At 32.9% G+C, this 21,558-nt stretch overlaps 1 protein-coding gene across 1 annotated transcript; it reads right to left on the minus strand.

Moving 5' to 3' along the window:
* Positions 1-7,634: 7,634 nt before the first annotated feature.
* LOC131620454 (PH, RCC1 and FYVE domains-containing protein 1-like) lies at positions 7,635-19,090 on the minus strand. Its single transcript, XM_058891532.1, has 9 exons — positions 18,278-19,090; positions 17,430-17,516; positions 16,511-16,600; positions 16,293-16,373; positions 16,011-16,175; positions 13,854-15,905; positions 12,534-12,680; positions 8,835-9,127; positions 7,635-8,260 (listed from the first exon to the last, which is right to left on the minus strand). The coding sequence occupies exons 1-9, from the start codon at positions 18,326-18,328 to the stop codon at positions 8,170-8,172; spliced, it is 3,057 nt and encodes a 1,018-aa protein (XP_058747515.1). The 5' UTR covers positions 18,329-19,090; the 3' UTR covers positions 7,635-8,169.
* Positions 19,091-21,558: the final 2,468 nt, after the last annotated feature.

A 21,558-nucleotide genomic window follows, 5' to 3' on the forward strand; every position in this document is an offset into this window, starting at 1 on the left:
ATATATAAATATTAATAATAAATAAAATAAATAAATAAATAAATAAAGTTAATTAAAAAACTAAATAAAATTATTAGAAAAACGTTAATTAAAAAAAATTATTAAAAAAACATTTAAATAAAATTATTAAAAAACGTTTATATAAATTAAAAAAACTGAATAAAAATGTTTATGAAAATTATTAAAAAAAATGTTTAAATTAATTATTAAATATTACATTTATATAATTATAAAAAAAACGTTAATTAAAAAATTTTAAAAAAAAACATTTAAATAAAATCATTAAAAAAATGTTTATATAAATTAAAAAAACTGAATAAAAATGTTTATGAAAAATTATTTAAATATTTATGAAAAATGCTTATGAAAAATTAAAAAAACTGAATAAAAATGTTTTTGAAAAATTATTTATATAAATTATTAAATATTACATTTATATAATTATAAAAAAAATGTTAATTAAAAAAATCCATAACTTAATAAAATGTAAGCAACTTATAATGTATGGAACTCCTAGTCAATTACTTTCAACAAAATATGCATGGTCTAGTGGTAAGCTTGCAGCAATTTAGGCTTGGTGACCTGGGTTCGAATCCCAGTTTTGCAACTTATTAATTTGCAATTTTTCAAGCTTTCCAAATGCAGCAGCCACGTCAGCCAAACAACGAAATAGGCGCCCAGTCAGCAAGATTCTCCCAGCACAGTCAGCCAAACAGGTGATAGGGGGTTCCTGGAAACAGAATCTTGTTTTCTAAGGCCACTGCTTGATGGCCACACGATGCGTGATAGTTGTTTTTGACTTTGTCCTAACCAGCCACTTCTGTTGGTTTGGGTGGGACAACCTTTTTTATTACCTGCAGAAAGTTGGATAGCCATGTCTTTCAGTTTCCTAATCAAGGAATCCACGTTGATTTCCATAGCTTTACCCCATTCTTCCTTTTGATCCAGTTGTAGGGTCTGTAAAATCTTTTTGCTCAAGGGAGATTGGCGCTTATTATCATCGATTCGTCATGCATATTTTAGTAACGTCTTGAGAGTCAAAATACTCTTGCATATGTATATATGATTATGCAATGAAATATACATAACAAATATTATCTTGCAATTAAAATTTTCATTTTTATCTTGTGTTGTATCACCACTTTCTTTAATAACTTATATTATTTTTATTTCCCTTCCTAAACTAAAATAAAATCATACATACATTTCAATGCTCTCTTATCCTATATACATTTAAATATTTTTTATCTAACTAACAAAAAGTTTAATTTAATGCACAATGGGTAGCAAATGATCACCCAGTTGATAAGATTGGTTGAAAATATACATGTTGATACTTTTTATGGTGGAGTATGATTGTCAGTGTAGACAATGAAAGCTTACGTATTATTTTCAATCTAGGTGGAAATTATTGGGTTTTGTTGAAAATAGGTATGTTGAAGAAGTTTCACATCACTTAGTTTAATGATGAAAGATGAAATCCAAGGCTATATATAGGATTCAAGTTTTTCTTTACAAGATACACCAGTCAAAAGCACTATAAACTTGTAATTAACTTTCTTTGTTCTCTTATACTCTGGTATTAGAGTGTTATGAGATGTAGTTAAACATTTGTTTTGGAGAGTGTGGATGTACTGGGGGTTTGGGTTAGTTAACGGTATATTATGTGTTGTAACAATTTTCACATAGTGTTATTCTCTAGTTGTCGTTTGACAACGACCGTGGTTTTTTCTCCGGTTTTGAAGTTTCCATGTTATGCCCTTATGTTGTGATTGTGTTCCTCTTTTATTTTCTTTATGTCGGTTTTTTCTAAAAACTGATATCAAAGTTTTTGGTTTGATCCAGGGATAGAAGTTATTAGTTTGCTCTGGGGTTGCAGCTTTGTCGAATCTTCCACATCAGAAAATAAGGGTAGTGTTGTGAAAGAGTTGTTGAGCTGCAGCCACAAATTCCGCTGTGCAGTTTGGATTAAAGAAAATTGATGGAAGAATTGTTTTTGACTTGTGGAAAGTTCAAGTCAAAGATGTGTTGATACAATCAAATTTACACAAGGTGTGCAATTATGTCGATGGTTTAAGAGCTTCCTACCAACATGGAAGTTACACCATAAAGTTTCAACCTAGTTTTCGGCATGTAAAAATTCTTGAAGTGGTTTAATTTCAAGTGAAGTGTACTCTTCTTTAGGTGGAGTATGATAGTTTTCAACACCATGATTGTCGGTGAAGACAATGAAAGTTGATGTATTATTTTCAATCAAGGTGAAGATTGATGAGATTGGTTGAAAATATACATGTTGATACTCTTTATGGGTGAGTATGATTGTCGGTGAAGACAATGAAAGCTTACGTATTATTTTCAATCTAGGTGGAGATTGTTAGATTTGGTTGAAAATATATATGTTGAAGAAGTGCCATGTCTCTTAGTTTAGTGATGGAAGAGAGAATCCAAAACTATATATAGGATTTAAGTTTTTCTTTACAAGATGCACCAGTCAAAAGCATTTTAAACTTGTATTTAATTTTCTTTGTTCTCTTATACTCTAGTATTAGAGTGTTGTGAGATGTAGTGAAATATTTGTTTTGGAAGGTCTGTGTGTACTAGGGGTATGAGTTTTTTTTTTTAATAAGATTAAGATATAACCAAAAAAAACTGATACAAAAAAAGAGGGGGGAGTACAGCCAAAACCCTCTCAAAGAGACATAAACCTAAAGAATGGCAAACCAAGCCTATTCTTTACAAAATATGCCCTCAAAAAACTAGGAATGCTACTATAATTAGTGTAATCATTAATCGTTAGACCTATATTCGCCAGAGAATCTGCACAACTATTACCTTCTCTAAAAATATGAGAAGCCACAAAAGACATACTTGTCGTAATATTCACACAATTGATCCATCTTGTACGGAGTTTCCAAGGAACAACGAACGGCGAAGAGAAAGCACGCACCACCGCTAAAGAATCAGTTTCAAGCCAAATCTTTCTCCAACCTTTTTCATGGACGAACTCAATAACTAACATAGCACCGGTGAGTTCGGCGATGAGAGAGTTAGATAACGTTGGATCATAAATAATTGTAATTTTACATGTTATTTTTTAGTTGTCGTTTGATAACGACCGTGAATTTTTCTCTGATTTTAAAATTTCCACGTTATATCCTTGAGTTGCGATTGTGTTCTTTTTTAATTATTTTCTTAATGATGTTTTTCCTAACACCAGTCATAAATAATATTTTTTGGCCTAGTGACTTTCTCAAAATAAAGTTGTCATATTCATTAATTTATGCATATAGTTAAAAGAAGAGATTAAATCAAAATTAATAAAGTAATTTATACAGAGAGTTAGGAGATTGAATTGGATAAAAGGATTGCTTTAGGTACTTAACTCCAAATTACAAACCAACCTTGCACAATTAGACCTTCATTCACCTAAATTTTGCCTTAAGCCAAAAATTTCTTTAAAATTGATATTGTGCACTATACTTCTGTCTAAGAGTTGTTTAAGAGAGTTAATGTAATTTCAAAAATGTTGAAGATTCTACTGCAATAGTAATTACATGTATAATTCTCTTAAATTTTGAGTTAAAAAAAAAAAAAAGTGTCCAAATCCTATTTAACAGCTTAATATTGAATAAATTTTTGGAGACAATGTCTATGGAATCTAATACCAATAACAACTAGAATGCACTTTATAGTTACCGGATAAACAAGTAACAAAACATCTTTGTACATACAAATGTATATAAACAAATTAACATAAGTTAATGGAGCAGAATGACATCACAATCCGAATCAGATTCAGATTCACCTTGAGGAACATTATTCTTTTTGTAATTGCAACAACCACGTTGCAAATTCTAAATACCAAACATTTTGAAAAGAATAAACTTTTTAATGAGTGGCATACTGTTGGCCAAAATTTTAACACGAAAACAATCTTTCAAACTCAGCACATATGCCTTTTTCAAATAGAATGAAGAATTTTCGTATCTATTTTTAAAGAATATCATTTAGGTTTCGATTTGGCCACTTGAGTTAGAATATTCTAAACCAATGCATCTGGAACTTCAAAGGATAGGGGAACTGTATAATAGTTGTCTCGTGTAATTAGTTAATTAATATTATTATTTGATACTCCCTGCCTCTTTTTTCTTTTTCTTTTTTTTTTTGAGGTACAATGATAATTTTTGTATTTAACTATGAATCGGTTTATTTAGGATTCATTTGAAATAAACATTTGTATATTTAATTAGGTTTGTGTACACTCTATGGAAAATGGGGTCGGTTTCTTCTCTTCTAGAAGAATATTTGGATTGAAAGGGAAAATTTCTTTACCCACCTCCCTATGGGGGTCACCCCAGCGAAAAACTCATTTTACCCCGCTTTGAAAATGCATTTCCGAAATATTTTTTTTTTCAAAATTTTTTTAGACTTCGGAAGTGCATTTCCGAAAAAATCCCAAAAATTGAGATTTTGACTAATTCGGAGATGCATCTCCGAAACAACAAAAAAAATCTAAAAAAATTCCAAAAATTAATTTTAGAATATTAATTAATTCACATATCATAAATTTGATATAATTTATGATTAATGAATAATAATAATTATATATTTTGATATAATTTATGAGTTATGAATAATAGTTATTATATATTTCTATCTTGATTCATATTTTAAAATTTAAAATAATTTTAATTAAAAAAATTAAAATAATTTCACTTACAAAATAAGTTATAATTTTTTATTTATATATTTATAATAATTGTTATATATTTATATAAAAATTAAAAAAATAAGTGTTTTAATTTATATATTTATATAATAATTATAATAATTATTCTATATTTATAAAATTTATTATATATTATATATTTATATATTTATATAATAATTATAAAAATTAAAAAAACGAGTGTTTTAATTTATAATAATTATTATATATTTATATATTTATATATTTATATATTTATATAATAATTATTATATATTTATATATTATATATTTATATAATTCAGATGTTTTTGATTTATATAAGTTAGTAAAATAATTTTTAACTTTAAAATTGTTTAGGAAATTTTGATTTAACTTAATTTTATTGATTTACCTTCATTTTATTGATTCACTTTCATTTTATACCTATTAATTGTATTGATTCACCTTGATTTTATTTTTTTAATAATTATTGAATTATTTCGGAAGTGTATATCCGAAACATTCCAAGACCAATTTGGTCTTGGAATATTTCGGATATGCATCTCCGAAAACACCTCCGTCTCCTAAAAAGGGGTGTTTTCGGAAATGCATCTCCGAAAACTCAAAAAAGGGGGTGTTTTTGGAAATGCATCTCCGAAAACACCTTTTTTTTATGTTTTCGGAAGTGCATTTCCGAAAACACCTTTTTTTTCAATAAAAGTACGTTTTCGGAGATTCGTCAGAGGTGGGTAAGAAGGTTAGGAGGTGGGTAAAGAAATTTCCTTGATAGTGTTGTATTTGATGGTGAGGTACAGTGGGGTTTAAAATATATGAGTTAAATTATATTTAAATAAGATTTTATAAAATATTTATCATAATTAAATAAAAAATTTAATAATTTTGTTATGATGGAACCGACAAAATTTTTGAAGGTATTAACCATTGGCAATGAGCCCCGTCCAAGGACGTACTCGGGAAATACCGAGTTCGATTCCCAAGCAGAACAATCTTGTTTGGTCAGTGCGCATGCCTCTCCGCACAAGCCGGATTAGTGGCCCTTCTGTGGTAGATCGAAACCGGTGCGAATAAGAAGAAAAAAAAAGTTTTCAATATATCCAACAATTACTCAAGAGAGATCGTTCCCCATAAAAATCAAATAATTGTGGGAGTTCTAAATTATCTACAAAACATTACGTCAAACTAAAGTAAATCTTAACTTGAGTCTTCTCCCAAAACCTAGCCCCCTAAAGTCTCATAAGACCTTTTTAATTTCTTGTTTTGAGTAATATAAAAATAACAAAATTTTATGTACATTGATAATTTGTTAAAAATACATTTATTTAATTTATTATTGTGAAACACAAATTTTTTTCTCTCATGATATTAGCCATTGAAATTAGGAATGTCAATAGAACAGCACTGGGGCGGAGATACATTCTCCGCCTCAAATCTATTCTCTATCTCAGCTATAAGGAGATTTTATTTCCTATTTCCGTCTTCGCAAATCCTAGTAGATCCCCGCAGAACTCGACGAGTCCTCACAGATCTTCAAGGTTCATGCGGAAATCTGTAAACATGATTTTTTTTATTTATTATTTTAAATCAAATTAATAGTAAAAACTTCAAAAATTAAAAAATTAACCACAAGAAATTTAGAAATTATTCTTTTTATGATGAATATATTGTTTTAACAATATTTAATCTATAATATTTAGTATCATGATTCATAACACCAAAATTTTAAATTAAATAAATTGAAATAATCATTTAGATCTCACTCGTTTAGCAACAATACATATATATTTTAAATTTGTGTATAAGATTAATTATATGAAATGACAAATAAACTTACATAATAATTTAAAAATATATATAAATTAAGGACATTATGACATTTTAAGCGGGACGGGAACTCCACGAGGCGGAGAATATTTACGTTACCCCATCCCCGAGGTATCTTCGGGGAGACTTTGTTCACCATCTAGCTGGGGAAAAATTCCCTCTGAAATCCCAAACGAAAAATTTTCACGAAGATCTCCGCTAACGGAGACAAATAGACATCCCTAATTGAGATGACTATCTAAGAGTAACAAATATACTTGATAAATTTATAACTACAATTATTATTTTTAATTAACACTGAAAACAAGACATTAATTGATTCAAGTAAGGTAGTAACGATTGTCTTTTAAAGATGATTTAACTACATAATAATTTAAATTATTTTGGGTTTAAGCTTTAACTGGTTTAACCCCTGATTATAGTATTTATTTTTATATATTTATAACTAATTTTTTATATTTATAAAACAACTATAATTATATATAGTTTTAATTTTAAAATTAAATTAAAATTTTAAAATACAATGTTAAATTCTACACGTTATATTGTTTATAATTTTTTAAATTATGCAAATTGATTCCTGTATATTTTAAAATTCTGCATGTTAGTAGTCCCTATTTATTTTTAAAATTTTACAAATTATGTTATGTTTTTTAAATTTAGCAAATTAATCCATAAAAGTCTTCAAATTTTATGTATTGATTAAAAAAATATTAAAATTCTCATTTTTAACTATTTTTCGTAAGTATTTCTCTTTGTCCTCTCAATTTTAAAATTAAAAATAAATAAGCCAACAAACAAATAATTTCATTTCTCTATCCAACCAAAATAATTTAACTAATGAATTTTTCCAATTATCTCATCCACACACTCCAAAGAAATACATTGCCTCCTTAAAAATATATGTTCAAACACAACATCAAGCTATTAAACCCATTTCTTTGCCATTGAGAACCTCTTTCAAAACCCTTCCAAGGACAAATGATAAACAAATGTTTGAATTCACCCTTAAGAAAAGTGTCAGAAGGGCTGAAAACTAGAGCTGCATGATAAAAAGCTCAAAAAATATCCTACAAGCAGTGCACCATTTTAGTTAGATGCATGGTTTTGATCCTCCTTGTGTTTTAGTTATCAAATAGTAACTGTTTAGCTGAAGAATATAGAGAGTGTACATTCTATGTTGTTGGAGACCCAAAACTCAAAAGAAACCAACCAACAGTTAAACGCTGCAGTGCAGTGCCTTGCTATGGAATGAACATATTGACAAAAAGAACTTTAAGAGTTTACTTCCTAAGGAAAGTAGCTATACAATAGGCAAAAAGAACTGAACAAAAAATAATCCTCAGCTGCAAGTTAAATATAGATGACTGTTGTAGGGGGTTGAAAAAAAGACCAAAATGAATGATGAATTCCACGAAACTAATCAGCGAGTAATGAGTACAAGAAATTCCTCTTCGTTTTTGGGGTGGGGGTTAGAACTTTTGTGGGAAGTAACAAGTTTTCTTCTTACTCTGTTTTTTTCCCCATAACTTTTGTATCCTACCTGTCTAATTTGGACAAAAGATCCTCTTCTGAATTTTGGAAGAGGGGGAAGGAAACAGTTTACTTTTTACTCAAGTAAACGGGTTCTCTTGCATTCACAAGGCAACTACATTGTGCCGCTCCAATACTTTGGGACCATTTTCAGCCCACCACTTTTCAGCTTCTTCTTCTGTGAAATGCCTTCGACTGTAAACAATTTCAGAATGAGTAAATGTTCAGGAAATCAGAATACTAGAATAACGAATAAAGAAAATATACTTCAACATATTGTCCTACACCTATTAAAACTTTTAAGGTAGACAATTAATCTTGATCAGAGTTAAGAAGTAAATTAAAAGTATTAAATAACGTTGTTGTAACAGCTTGTCTTATGTTTAAAAATGCACTAACATGGGAAAGCTCTGGCTACAGTCATAAAGACAGTGTTGACGACTTGTCTTGTTACGTTTAAGATTTTAATTGAAACAACATGCCAAATTGTTTTGTGATAATCATGCAAGTTCCACACTCTCCTTATGAAGTGTTGTAAATAAGTTATTTTTACTATTATTAGTAGTAATTTATATTTGGGCTTTTAGTCCCATTAGTTAGGCCCATTAGATTAGAATAGTCTTATATAAAGAGATTAGTGCTTGTAATTTTAAGATACTTGAAATATATTATTCAATTACAAACATGATATCACAGTCTATCCTAGATCAAAGATAATGTGATAAAGTTTTGACGAAATAAACAAATGAAGGTAGGAAATGATAAATACCTGAAACGAACGCGCTTAAGTTCATTACCACCACCTGGAAGGGAAGACAAACTTACGTAAACACCTGGTTCATCTTGCACCACCCATTCTGCCTTTCCACTTTGTGTTGTGGCGCCATTAGGCAATACCACCTTTTCAGCATTGCTTCCACTTTCATTTTTGGGAGTGATCATGTTTGTCATATGACTCTCATCTATGGATTGATGTATAATCCTATTAGTAGTTTCAACATAGGAATCGGTAAGTAAGTCAGCATCTTGTCCTTCTGGCAGTCTTTGCATCATTTCCTTCAACTGTAACACAGTTTAGCATCCCCAACATCAGAAATAATTGTTGAGATATTGACATTGATTATATTAAGATTTACTAGTATTCATTCTTTAAGATTAGGGAAATCTATACTCACCTTCTAAGGTCTACTAAAATGACACCGACAACCCCTCTAATTTTAATTTATACACTAACATCTCCTAAATTTTTATGAAATAGAAAAACATTTCCCTTCCCCATTGACACTGTATTTTCAATTATCTTTTAAACTCACTTATATATTTGACTATATATTCAATTTTATGGTTCCTAAGGTGAGGGTGGCCTAGAGGCTACTTCCTAAGGTGGTAGTTATATTATCATCTCCATCTTTCTATTTTGCAGTGAGTAGTACAGCGAGACAGTATATGAACTGTCCCATAGAAGAACATATGGAAGCAGTGGATAGAATTCTCAGATACTTGATAATACAATAAACCTATTCTCTGAAATTCTACAAGTATTCTTTAGGATTATGATAGGATAACAAGTATTCTTTGCCCAAGTAGTTCCAATAAAAGATCCAAATCTTCCGTTGGTATCATCCATTTTGATGTATGGGGTCCTAGTCAAAGTGTTACATATTTTGGGATAGAGATATTATGTCACTTTCATTGATGATTTCTCAAGAGGCTCCTTAATCACTTTATTGAAGGATTGTTTATAATTATTTGGTGCTTTTCAGACGCTTTGTTCAAAGATAAAGACCCAATTTGGAAAAATAATTCAAATTGGGGGAGCTAACAAAAATTTTGGGGTGATGTTATTCTAGTTGTTCTCATGGTATCATACAGCAGTCTAGTTGTCCATAAATAGCCTAACAAAAATGGGGGAGCTAAAAAGAAACATTGTCATTTGGTTGACATAGCTATTGATCAATGCCCATGCACCTCTTAAATTTTTGGAGTGATGTTATTCTAATTGACTGTTATTTGATAAGCTGCATGTCATCCTTAGGTAATTAGATTCCACACTCACTCCATCCTCAATATTAGGTAATTAGATTCCACACTCACTCCAGTTTTCTAAGGTTCGCCTAAATGTTGTCCCGCTTTGCGTGTTCGGCTCTAGGCGTTTTGTTCATGCTCTCTCTCCTGGTTGTAATAAATTGTTTGCATGAGCTCTTAAATGTATGTTTTTACGCTATTCTCGAGTCTAAAAAGAGTATGAGTGTTAATTTCCATATACACATCGTTTTAACTGGCTCGAAACAATTGAGATAAGGGTTAAAAGGAGTTGGAGGTCAAGGGTTCAAGTCATGGCAAGGGTGTAAATATATACTAACAACTAACTTAACCACTAACAATTTGTAATTAAAAAAAATACTATCTTTAAGGATACATCATTCTTTGCTTCACCAACCACGTCTGATTCTATGACAGACCTTACTACTTCCCAAGGTTAAAATAGCTGATGGTACTTTTTCTACTTTTCTCCTTAGTAATAAATCTCTTTCTTCCCTGCTCTTCTCTCCATTTTCTCTTTTCCAATTAGGACAAATTTCACACTTATTGTATTTTCTGCCTTGTCTTCAATTTCAATATCTAAAACCTCAATTCAAACATGAGTGGGTTGGGTATGAACTTATTACCGGTAGTGTCTTCTCTCAATTCAAAGTATAGTTTGCATGTATGATATGTCTGAGTATACATCCCAAACTATCAAATGTAAATCTTTTGCTCCATAGCTTAAGCTTTTAAAGATTAAATCTCATGTGCATAAACTGTCACCGGTGTGGTCAAACTCTAGATGTACACAGAATCAAGAGGGGTGAAAGATCGTACTCCCTCTGATCATTATTATAAGAAAAAAATTGGCTCAAATCTTGGTCAATATGATAAGCAAAAGTTAACTATCATGAACTATTTAATGGTATTAATCATAATATACCCTTCATTAATGCAGAAACATTTAATGCAGCTAGTTAGTTGAGTGAGTTTTTCCACTAAATGTCATAAAGGAAAGTTTGGTAAATTTGACTTGTGTTTTACATGAAATCTAGACAATTAACTGCACTTACTGAATTTCTTAATCACTGTAAATGTAGTGTTTTTTTCTTAAAGTAGTGCTCTAAAGCAGTAACCTTTTTTTTACCGTTAGAATAGAAGTGCCCCAGCTATCCATTGAGACAAACAACTTCTTGTCAGGGTGAATCAGTGCATCAATGAGACACCCAAGCAATATCCTGCATCTACTGAAAATGCCCGCAAAGCCGAGCTTACGGCCATCACAACATGCACCGGAGGTTTGCTCACCCTCAACGACACGACATCAACAATGCATGGCACACTAGCCTAATTTTCAATCGAACTCTCATGATTAACACTCAACCACTTACGGGCACGTAAACATGACCCACAAGGTACTTCTTTCCCATACTACAACAAAGTTTCCCTCCTCGAACATATTTTTTGAGTTTAACCTGTATCAGGGAGATTTTGTATAATGAATAAAAATTAACCCCCATTTAAGAGGGTTATTCTTCCTTTTTTTTTCAAAGTTCTCGTCAACCCTCTTAAATTCCCAAACAGAGCCTAAGGGCGTGTGATATGTATTCAACAATAAAGTTTTCCAGTGATCCTGGTCACATCACAGCACAGAACCATGGCTTTAGATCGGAGTATCGTGTGATCCTACAATTAAACTTGCAATCTTGACTACCAACGTATAGTAGATAAATGTAGTAGATACAATATATGATCCATCCCTGCCCTGATCCCAACAAATAGAAAACAGGAAAAGTCGTGGCATTCACAAGTGCTTGGTAATTGGACTCCTAATATTGTTTTTCATTTTAGGTCTTATATATGTTCAATAATTCTCATTAATTAAGATAAGTTCTGCCACAAATGTTTAGATCTAGAACTTCACCTGCAATCTCAGTTTACAAGATGCACAAAAATAAGAATTCAAACCAAACCAAGACTTTTTCCACTAGATGGGGTCACTACATGAATCAAATGCATCATAATGCTTTATCATGAATCATATCTACAGCCAAACCATTAACCTCCAAGTCTGTCTTTATTGTTTGTCCTATAATTTTTCCACTACCACTAGTTTGACTACCATCCTTCTGATTTACTCCATACTACAAAATCTACAAGATTCCTCCACGAAAACCCAAACCTCCCAAGTTGACCTTAAATCATCTTTTAGAGCTATCCCAACACTCTCTAGTGCCATCATTCCCAATCCTATATTATCTAGTATTTCTACACATCCAGCACAATTTCTCATCTTTGTCACGCTGACTTTATTCTCATGTTGGTTTTTTACCGCCCAACACTCTCTCCTATACAACATCACCAGTCTTATATTTGAAAGATAGCATGTTTTAGTTTGAAAGTTAGAAGAGGAAAAAAATCAAGCCGATAGAAAAATACCAACCTGAGCTGTCAATGACTTTATAACCTCTTTTGCGGATTTACACTTTCCAGCTTCATCCGCAGCTACTTCAGCCACTTCCTTCAATTGCTTTGATGTTCTCTCAAGTTCAGCCTCCAGACTCTTTGACTTCTGAGTAAGCTCTTCAACCTATCATGTATATTTGATCAGTTTCAGATGAGATACTTGAAGTCTTTTCAACATATAGAGTTCATAGATGGTATTAGAAAGTTGAAAGCCATATAAATGTTAATTCAACTATTGATAATTGTCTAGTTCAATTATTTTATGAGACTATACTCGAGCCTGATATTTGAATACAAGCTGGTAGATAAAGATGCAAGAAGATAATGCAAAAGGTGCCAATAACAATGTTATAAATAGAGTGGCTGTGCATGGTGTGGCTGTGGCCAGTAAAAGAATGCATTATAAATTATTTTGCAGCCTACGGCAGAAGCGCAGAAGCATAGCATTATAATAAAAATACAATACATGTCCAAAATGTATACCAAAAGGACTGCATAATATACATGTTTTTAGAAAGCTGGTAAACAATTTCATTAAAAAATAAATTTTCTCCAATGCATCAGTCATAAACAAATCAATATTGACTATCTAGCCTAGAGTGCATATTTATGGCATGAAAAGCCCCCTTCAAAAAGTTCAAGTCGGAAAGAACATAGGCATGAAGCAGGAATTAGCAAATTCGTCATAAGATGCTATGAAGCACGGACCTCTAGAAGTATGCGTGCCGCGGTGTATGACATTTGTATAACTCCCGTATAACACATGTTGAAAAATTCAGACAAGTATCGGAAAAGTCAAACAAGTGTCTCCTGTCTCTGCTACGACACTTTTTGAATCAATGTCTGAAGCCCGAATGACACTCATTCAAATCGTGTCAGACAATTGAGACAAGTGTTTAAAAAAAAATTGTGTTTTCTTTGGTTCATTCAAGACACCTTAATACATTCTTTTTGAACAATTCTCACAAATATCTAAAAGGATTAAACGTGTATTTGAAACAATATTATCAATGAAGGATTAAAGACATTAATTTTTATTTAAATATTTTAATAATAGATGGATATAATGTCAAATACTATCATATATCTAGCGGTGCCGGTGTCCTATGTTTTTGATATTATCAGTGTCGTGTCCCGGTGTCCGTGTCGGAGTTTGTGCTTCATAGATAAGAAGACAAGGTTGACCATAAAGACAGAACATAGATATCATATTATAATTCCATCAGGATTAACTAATCAGTGATATAGAAAGATATGCATATAAAATTATAAATTAGATAAATTTGACCAGGCTTACTTGTGCTTTTAAAGTTATAACTTCGTGACTTAGAATACCATTTCTGTGTTTTAAATCTTCATGTATAATATCTTCACAAGATTGTCGTGGGCTTGACTTTGATGAAACTGGAGAAGTTGACTGACAAGATATTCTTGTAGCAAGCTCAGAAACAGGCAGGTATTTCCTAGATTCCCCGGAAAGAGAATTTGATGATTTTGAAAGACCAAAACCCCCCAGTTGTAATTTTCCATTCAAAGCTGGAAAAATATGGTTATCGAGAGAATCTGGAAGCTTTGAGTGACTGCTTTCTGATTGAACAATAGAACCAAACGAAGAAAGTTTTAATAGTGTTCCCTGTGTTTTAGGAGCCTTACTGTCTTGCGAGCTGACACTTTTCCAGCTAGGAGTTTGCAAGGATACTGATTCAGCGGTTTTCTTAAGTTTATAGTAACAGTCATCACAAACACGATATGTCTTGTAGGAATTTGGAGCGAGGGAAGCCTTAATAGATTTCTTGCTGGTGCATGATTTGCAAAAAACAAGTCCACAGTTGTAACAATTATGACGTTTTCTTCTGAAATTAAATTGATTACGACAGCCTGAACATGCAGAATGATCAACACTCGGTATCCATTTATGAAGGCAAACAACAGCAGTAAAGTTTGAACCACAAAAAACACTCTTCACTTGCTTATCTTTTAAAAATTGGACAAACGTGGGCTTATTCCTGTGACCGTTGTCACCATGACCTAATTGCCCATTTAAACCCTTCCCCCATGTGAAAACCTCTGCCTTGGAAGTCAGGACTGCAACATGATATGAACCACAGGCAATATCTTCTATGAAACTGCCAGCAATTTTATCTTCAACACGAGCAGGAACCATCCCACTTGCTGCAGGACAACCAAGTTGTCCGTAAGCTGTACTGCCCATTGTATACACATGTCCCGACGTTGTCAATGCAACTGTAAGACTGTGGCCACAAGCTACACGACAAATGTTTTCGTTAGACAATGCAACTACACACACGGGAACTAGTCTAGGTTTCTTATCAACAATTCCAAGTTGGCCTTTATCGCCATCACCCCAGGTGAACAGTCTTCCACTAGATGACTGTGTAGATGACTCCACAGATTCATCTATCACCTCAACAACGGCAGCAGTGTGCCAAACACCACATGAAACCCTGGTTGTTCTCAACCCTTTCAAAGTTTCTACTTCCCGAGGAATACTTGAACTGCTATGATCTCCATGGCCTAAGGCGGCAAAAGTTCCATCACCAAATGTAAACAACTGCCCAGCTGATGTAACAATAGCTGTGTGCCAAGGACCGCAGGACACATATGATACACGTAATCCTTCCAATGCACCACCTACTTTCTTAGGAATCCAGTGACTAACTTCATTTCCATGCCCAAGTAACCCAGAATTGTGAGTACCATCACCCCAAGTATAAAGATCCCCAGAATAAGTAACAGCACATGTATGATATTCTCCACATGCTACTAACTCAATGTTCATGCCACTAAGAGTGTCAATGAGCTTGGGGTTAAGAACATCCACTTCGGCACCGTGCCCAAGCCTTCCTCCTGACTCCTCCCCCCAGCTAAATGTTTCTCCCTGTTTGGTAACTAGAACAGCGTGTTTATAGCCACAAGCAATACTATGAACATCTAGAACCACTTTTGATTCCAATGCCTTGGGAAGGAATGCATCCATCTCTGAAAAAGATACGTTTCCAACTCTGTGCAGACCACCACCAAGAATTCCATCATAGATACCTTCTCCCCAAATAAAAACATCACCTAAAGCATCAAAATCTTCTTGACAGGAACCCTGGCTGGATGAACTTACAGCACTAGATAAACTAACTCGAACTACCTCAGATGCAGAATTTCTATTGCTTGAGTTATCTACGGATCCAGAGGACATAGAGGAATTGGTAATTGATTCAGCTTGACTGGAGCTCTTGCTAGGCGCAGCAGTGTATGAAATTATTTCAGAGAAAGCCTTTACCCATCTATTTGGCGAAGAATTTTGAAAAGAAACTCTGTCGATATCTCTAGGGTCCTGTTGTTTAAAAATTAGAAAGAGTGAAAATATAGTAACTTTTCAATGCCAAATAGTTATGTCAGCTGTATGAAAATAAAGAAAATGAAAGTCATTGCCACAGACATATGGTGCAAATGATGGAATCGTTTTTCTTGTGCCAGACTTTGGACTATCAGAATATAGACTTTCAGGTCTTAATTCATATCCCCACTTGCGATAGTTACCACGGGTAATTAATGCTTTCAGCCCAGCAAACCAGATTTCGGCTTCATCTTTGTCTTTGCATATCTGTACATAGATTAGCAGTGGGGTCAGACCATGAAGTTTAAAAGTTATAAAATATCCTATCTAACTCATGTACTGCTGAAAATCTCCTATCAAGCAATTATGCAGAAGTGGACGCACCAAATCCAAGGACCTATCATTGTATATAAGAGAGAATGACTGATACTCCTTTTCTGGTCGAGGATACCGCTGAAATGTTGCCTGCATTATCATAACAAATCAAAACAGTGAGTACTGAGAAGTAAGCCAGTGGGAAAAAGAAATTAGCACAAAGGATCATTATATAAAAGCATGCAGTATTAGTCTGAAAATTGTGTCTGGGATTCTTACAAACTTACAGTTCGCTGCCCAGGAATGATCTTTGAAACAGTACTGAGCTTAATTTGTTTTTCTTCCTTGCCAGAGTACCATATGAGTAGAGACTCATCCTGAACACACGACCAAAAAGTATTGAAGATAACAGCACATAATATGCCCATGTTTCTCATTCAAGGGGATTTTAAATTTATTTTAAAAACATGAAGCTTCATATTGGTAATGATTGACAAGTAAACGGTTTGTCTCAAAGAGAAACAAGTACATAAACACATTTTGTATTCCTAGCACAAGTTAAAATTTAACACTTAAGAAATAAATATATGATAGCTTTTTATATAACATCACAGACATATTCCCCTAAAGAAAATGATTTTGATATTTTCTTCTTCCGAAGCATGATTTTGCATGCCTTTGGCTATTTGGCACCCTGAGAATATTGTACTATTTATTTACTACAATTCTACTCTATTATCATGTTTTGTGGTCATCTTTTCTCTTATAGTTTCCTAAGATAAGTAAGGCTTTACAATGCAAGTAAGCACTTGTTTTTATGCTGAGTCAAATCATCAATGTTTTAGTTAAAATCTACCTATATTTATGATGATAAGCCACTAAAGGTACCAAAATATTCAAACTGGAACTACTGGTCAATGACTTTGACATCTATTTTCATGCTTCTAAGAAAAGTGATAGCAAAACAAGTTAAGGGTTTATATCTTGTATGAAATGGGAACACGCGTGATGGGACTAGAAAATGAAGAAACTAATTGTTGTTGTGTGTATATCATTTTCCGTTGTTAATATCCTATCAAATATGTTTCGAAAAAATCAAAAAGATCAGATGAAAAATTTATTTAAAAAGGAAATAGTAGTTTCTTATCATTTAGTGGGCTAGCTAATATAAAGATCAAACGAAACACCAACACCACATAAACTTACATTGGAAAGCTTAAAAGGGCAGAACTTTGGCTTCCCTCTTCGTCCATACTTTAGCAGATATGAACCTTTCTTAAGAGATGTAATTGCCTATAAAGGGAACAGAAAAAGTTAGGTACTTGCAGAAGAAGACGATTAGAGAAGACCTCAGCTTCCAGCTTCAACATCTCCTTACACCAGCAAAGAAGAACCATTATAAATTATCATTCATACTATTCAAAGTATATTAATTAAACAATGAAAATAGCTTATGACATATCCGTAAGTTGTTTCCGACTTACTTACAACTTATCTCATCACATAACAATTTGTGTAAGTTTTTGAGAAAGCTTATGACATATTAATGAGTTGTTTTCTATGAAGCACGGACACCCGAACACGACACTAACACTAACACGTCGAACTGGTAATAATTTTAGAAAATAAATAAATTAAACCTAATCACAAATGTCGGTGTACGACAATACACACGCCTTTTCCAGAGGTGTCGGTGCTACAGAGGTTGTTTTCAGCTTATTTCAATAAGTAGATAGCTTATGAGAAACGCCTTAAAACTTATAAAAAAAATAACAATTTGATCATATCTCTCCTTGGTTGGTTATAGAAATAGCTATTCAAGAAGAACTTACTATAATTAAGTTGTTGATCGAGAAAGCGAATGTAACATTTTTGTTTCTTTACGATAATCATTACATTAAACTATAGAAAGCAGCTTAATTAAGAAGCACTCATAGACATAGCTGATACATAAATTCTTATATGATTATGATAATCATTTATTTAAGAAGCACTTAATTAAGCTATTTTTCCAAAAGCAACTAAAAAAGAAGCAAAGAAAGCAATGAGTGAACCTGCTCGATATCCCTACTGTCGCCAAGACCAGTTTTCTGACGATCAGCCATTCAAGTTGCAACAAGAAATCCTTCACGTAAATGGACCCAATACCCATTTGAACAAGAAACCAAAACAAAACAGATACTACAAAGCAATGTCAAACCCTTCCCCATCAAAAAAAACTCACCACTTGCAAATTGATCATAACAAAAGCTCTTTCATCTACCCCATAGCTAAGAAAAACACATCACACAGAAAAAAATTTCCTCAACGAAACACATTCAGCTCAAAACAAACCCTAGAAACGCGCGTGTACCTCCAACCCCACCGGAATCTTCAAATTATTTACTGAAACTCCCTCAACGTGGCAAATGTGGGACGAGAAAGCGTATAAGGAATCAGAATCTGCGGCGTTGAAACGAATTAACAGAAAAATGCGAAAATCCGAACCATTTTTGAAGATGTTAGGGTCGTTGAAACCGCGTTAACGGGAATTCGTTGAAACGAGAGGGTTCCGTTTGGGAGATTTGTTGTTGAGAGAGACAATGCCTTCGGTTTGGATTTCAATTTTTTTGGATTGAAAGAGATTTTGGAGAATGTTGACACGCGAGAGGCTCTGTCTCTCTCTCTCTCTCTCTCTCTCTTTGGTTCTGAGAGGGAGCTAACTGTTTTTTCTGCCGGTTAATGCCACGTCAGCAACTGAAATCTGTGCGATGGGGATGGATGATTTTGTCGTTTTGTGAAAGTTTGGAGGGACAAATGAGTCCAATTTCGGGATTTGAAACAGACATGCCTCGTTGGTGTCGCTCTCTTCTTGGAACCTGTGGTCTTGGGATCCTATGTGGCTTGGTTTATGTTAAGCCTATGATCATCATTATTTTGTTGTGTAAAGTTTTAATTTCTAACTAGTGGGATATGCGTGCGTCTGCACGAATATTGACCAGGACTGCTAAAATGAAATCAATTTATTAATTTAATTCTAATAGATCGTAAAAAAGAAAAATTAAAAGGTGAATTCTTAGTTATCCAACTCAAAAAGTTGAGTAAAATTATCTTTAATTTAAAATGTCTTGAAAACAATCAAAAAGTATATTATTTAATAATTAATTAAATAAGATAAAATTAAATGATGTAATATGATTGGTGGATACCCAACTTTTTGTGTTGGGTAGAGAAGTTGTCTCCAAATTAAAATAGTTGTGATTGAAATCAATATAATTAAATAAAAATTAATTATTGTTAAAAAAATTAAACACAAATTAATCTTAATAAATTCTAATTAATATTCATTAATATAAAGTAATATAAAAAATACATTGTAGAAAATAGGGAAAATTGTAAAATTATTCTAAATAAAGACTAATTGATTATATTGTAAATATGTGAATAGCATAAATATTAAATTAAATGTAAAAATGAATAGTCTTAAGAAATGTATTTGAATAATATTGTTGGGACTGGCTAATACATTCAGTGCATTTAAAGTAAACAAAAGTAAAAAACGACTATTATTTTTCCATAGTAAATATAGGGTTTTTTTATCTCTTTGGTAAGATACGAAAGCTAACAGTTGGCGTTTGCAATCCATGGAAGGCTCACCAAACTGCAAGATCGTGAAGAATGATGTTTCACCGCCACGGTAAGATTCATCGATTTCTCCTCCGTAAGGCAGCGATTTTATCTTCTTAAGACACTATGGTTGAGCGTGCATGTGTTGTATCCTTGAAAATAACGTGCAGATGAACAAATTCATAGTTTGGTTTGGCTCATTTTCACATTTAGTAATATATTTTACTAGAAGAATAGATGTTATCCTCATGACATTGTTTGGGTTATTTTCACCTTGCATGGAGATTGTCCTTCGTTATACTTGAAATTCATTATATTTGATATATTGCCTTTCCAATCCTAAGGAGGGCAATGATGAGATGGATGTAGCCTGGGAATGCATGATGGCAGATATGGGTTACTTGGAGTTCGAGGAGTCGCAGGCATTGAAGAAAGGGAAAAGAAAGTTATATAACGTTTATGGTGTTGAAGACTTGAAGGGGACAATTCAAGGAGGGGATGCTTTAAGTTGCAAGGGTGAAGATTCGGTTGCTAAAACTCAAGGAGGGCGTGCGGGTATAGAACTGAAGGGTAAAGCTGTGAAAGAAAAAGATGTATGTGTGTAAGGCATCACAGATAATGCGTACATTTCGATCTCATCTGATAGCGAAAGCTATATTCTCATTTTCAATATTGTTATTGCATCGTTTCTTAGGGCATTCATATGATGCATAACAGGCTAAGTGAAGGATAGAAAAACACTTAGAAAGGGGGGGTTTGAATAAGTGTGACTTTAAAAACTCTTAAGATAAAAACAATTGCACAATGTTTTTTATCCTAGTTCGTTATTAACGAAACTACTCCAGTCCACCCCCTTAGAGTGATTTACCTCACCTGAGGATTTAATCCACTAATCAACCTTGATTACAATGGTTTTCCACTTAGATACCTTCTAAGTCTTCTAGAGTATTCTGATCACACCTTGATCACTCTAGGAACCTTTTACAAATTAATGTAAACAAATTCTTACAAGAGTATTACAATGCTTCTTAAAAAGCTATAATCACAACTATGATATTTCTCTTAAGTTTAAGCTTAATCTCACTAAGATATTACAACAGTAATGAAGTGAGGTTGAAGATGAAGTTTTGAGAGCTTTTCACTTTGACAGCGTTTTTGTATGTTTGCGTAGAGTGTTGTATTCAGCTTCTCATCAGAACTTCTATTTATAGGCGTTTTGAGAAGATGACCGTTGGGAGCATTTAATGCGTTGCGTGATCTGTACAGAATTGCATTTAATGTTTCACTCTTTTGTCAACTACCTCGAGCCTTGCTTTTCCTGCTTTAACTGACTTTGTCTTTAATAGGTTCTAACGTTCCTTTTGTAAGTCAGCGTAGCCTGCCATCTTGTACTTGATTTTGATCTGATCTTTGTAGATACAACATTTGAATATATCAGAGTCAAACAGATTGGTGCAGAGCATCTTATTGTCTTCTGACTTTGAAGTGTTTCAAGCGTGATACCATGAGAACTTCAGTGCTTCTGCTTCTGATCTCAAGTTCTTCTGATGCTTCAATAGACCATGTTCTGATTCTGCTCGACCATCTTCTGATGTCTTTCTAGAGCATGTTCTGATGTTGCATGCTGAACCTTCTGAGTCAGTGCTTCTTGCGCTGATTTTGTGCATACTCTTCATATATTTCCTGAAATGGAAATTACATAGGATTAGAGTACCACATTGTCTTAAGC

Source organism: Vicia villosa, linkage group LG7 (genome assembly GCF_029867415.1).
Source record: "Vicia villosa cultivar HV-30 ecotype Madison, WI linkage group LG7, Vvil1.0, whole genome shotgun sequence".
Classification (NCBI taxonomy): domain Eukaryota; kingdom Viridiplantae; phylum Streptophyta; class Magnoliopsida; order Fabales; family Fabaceae; genus Vicia; species Vicia villosa.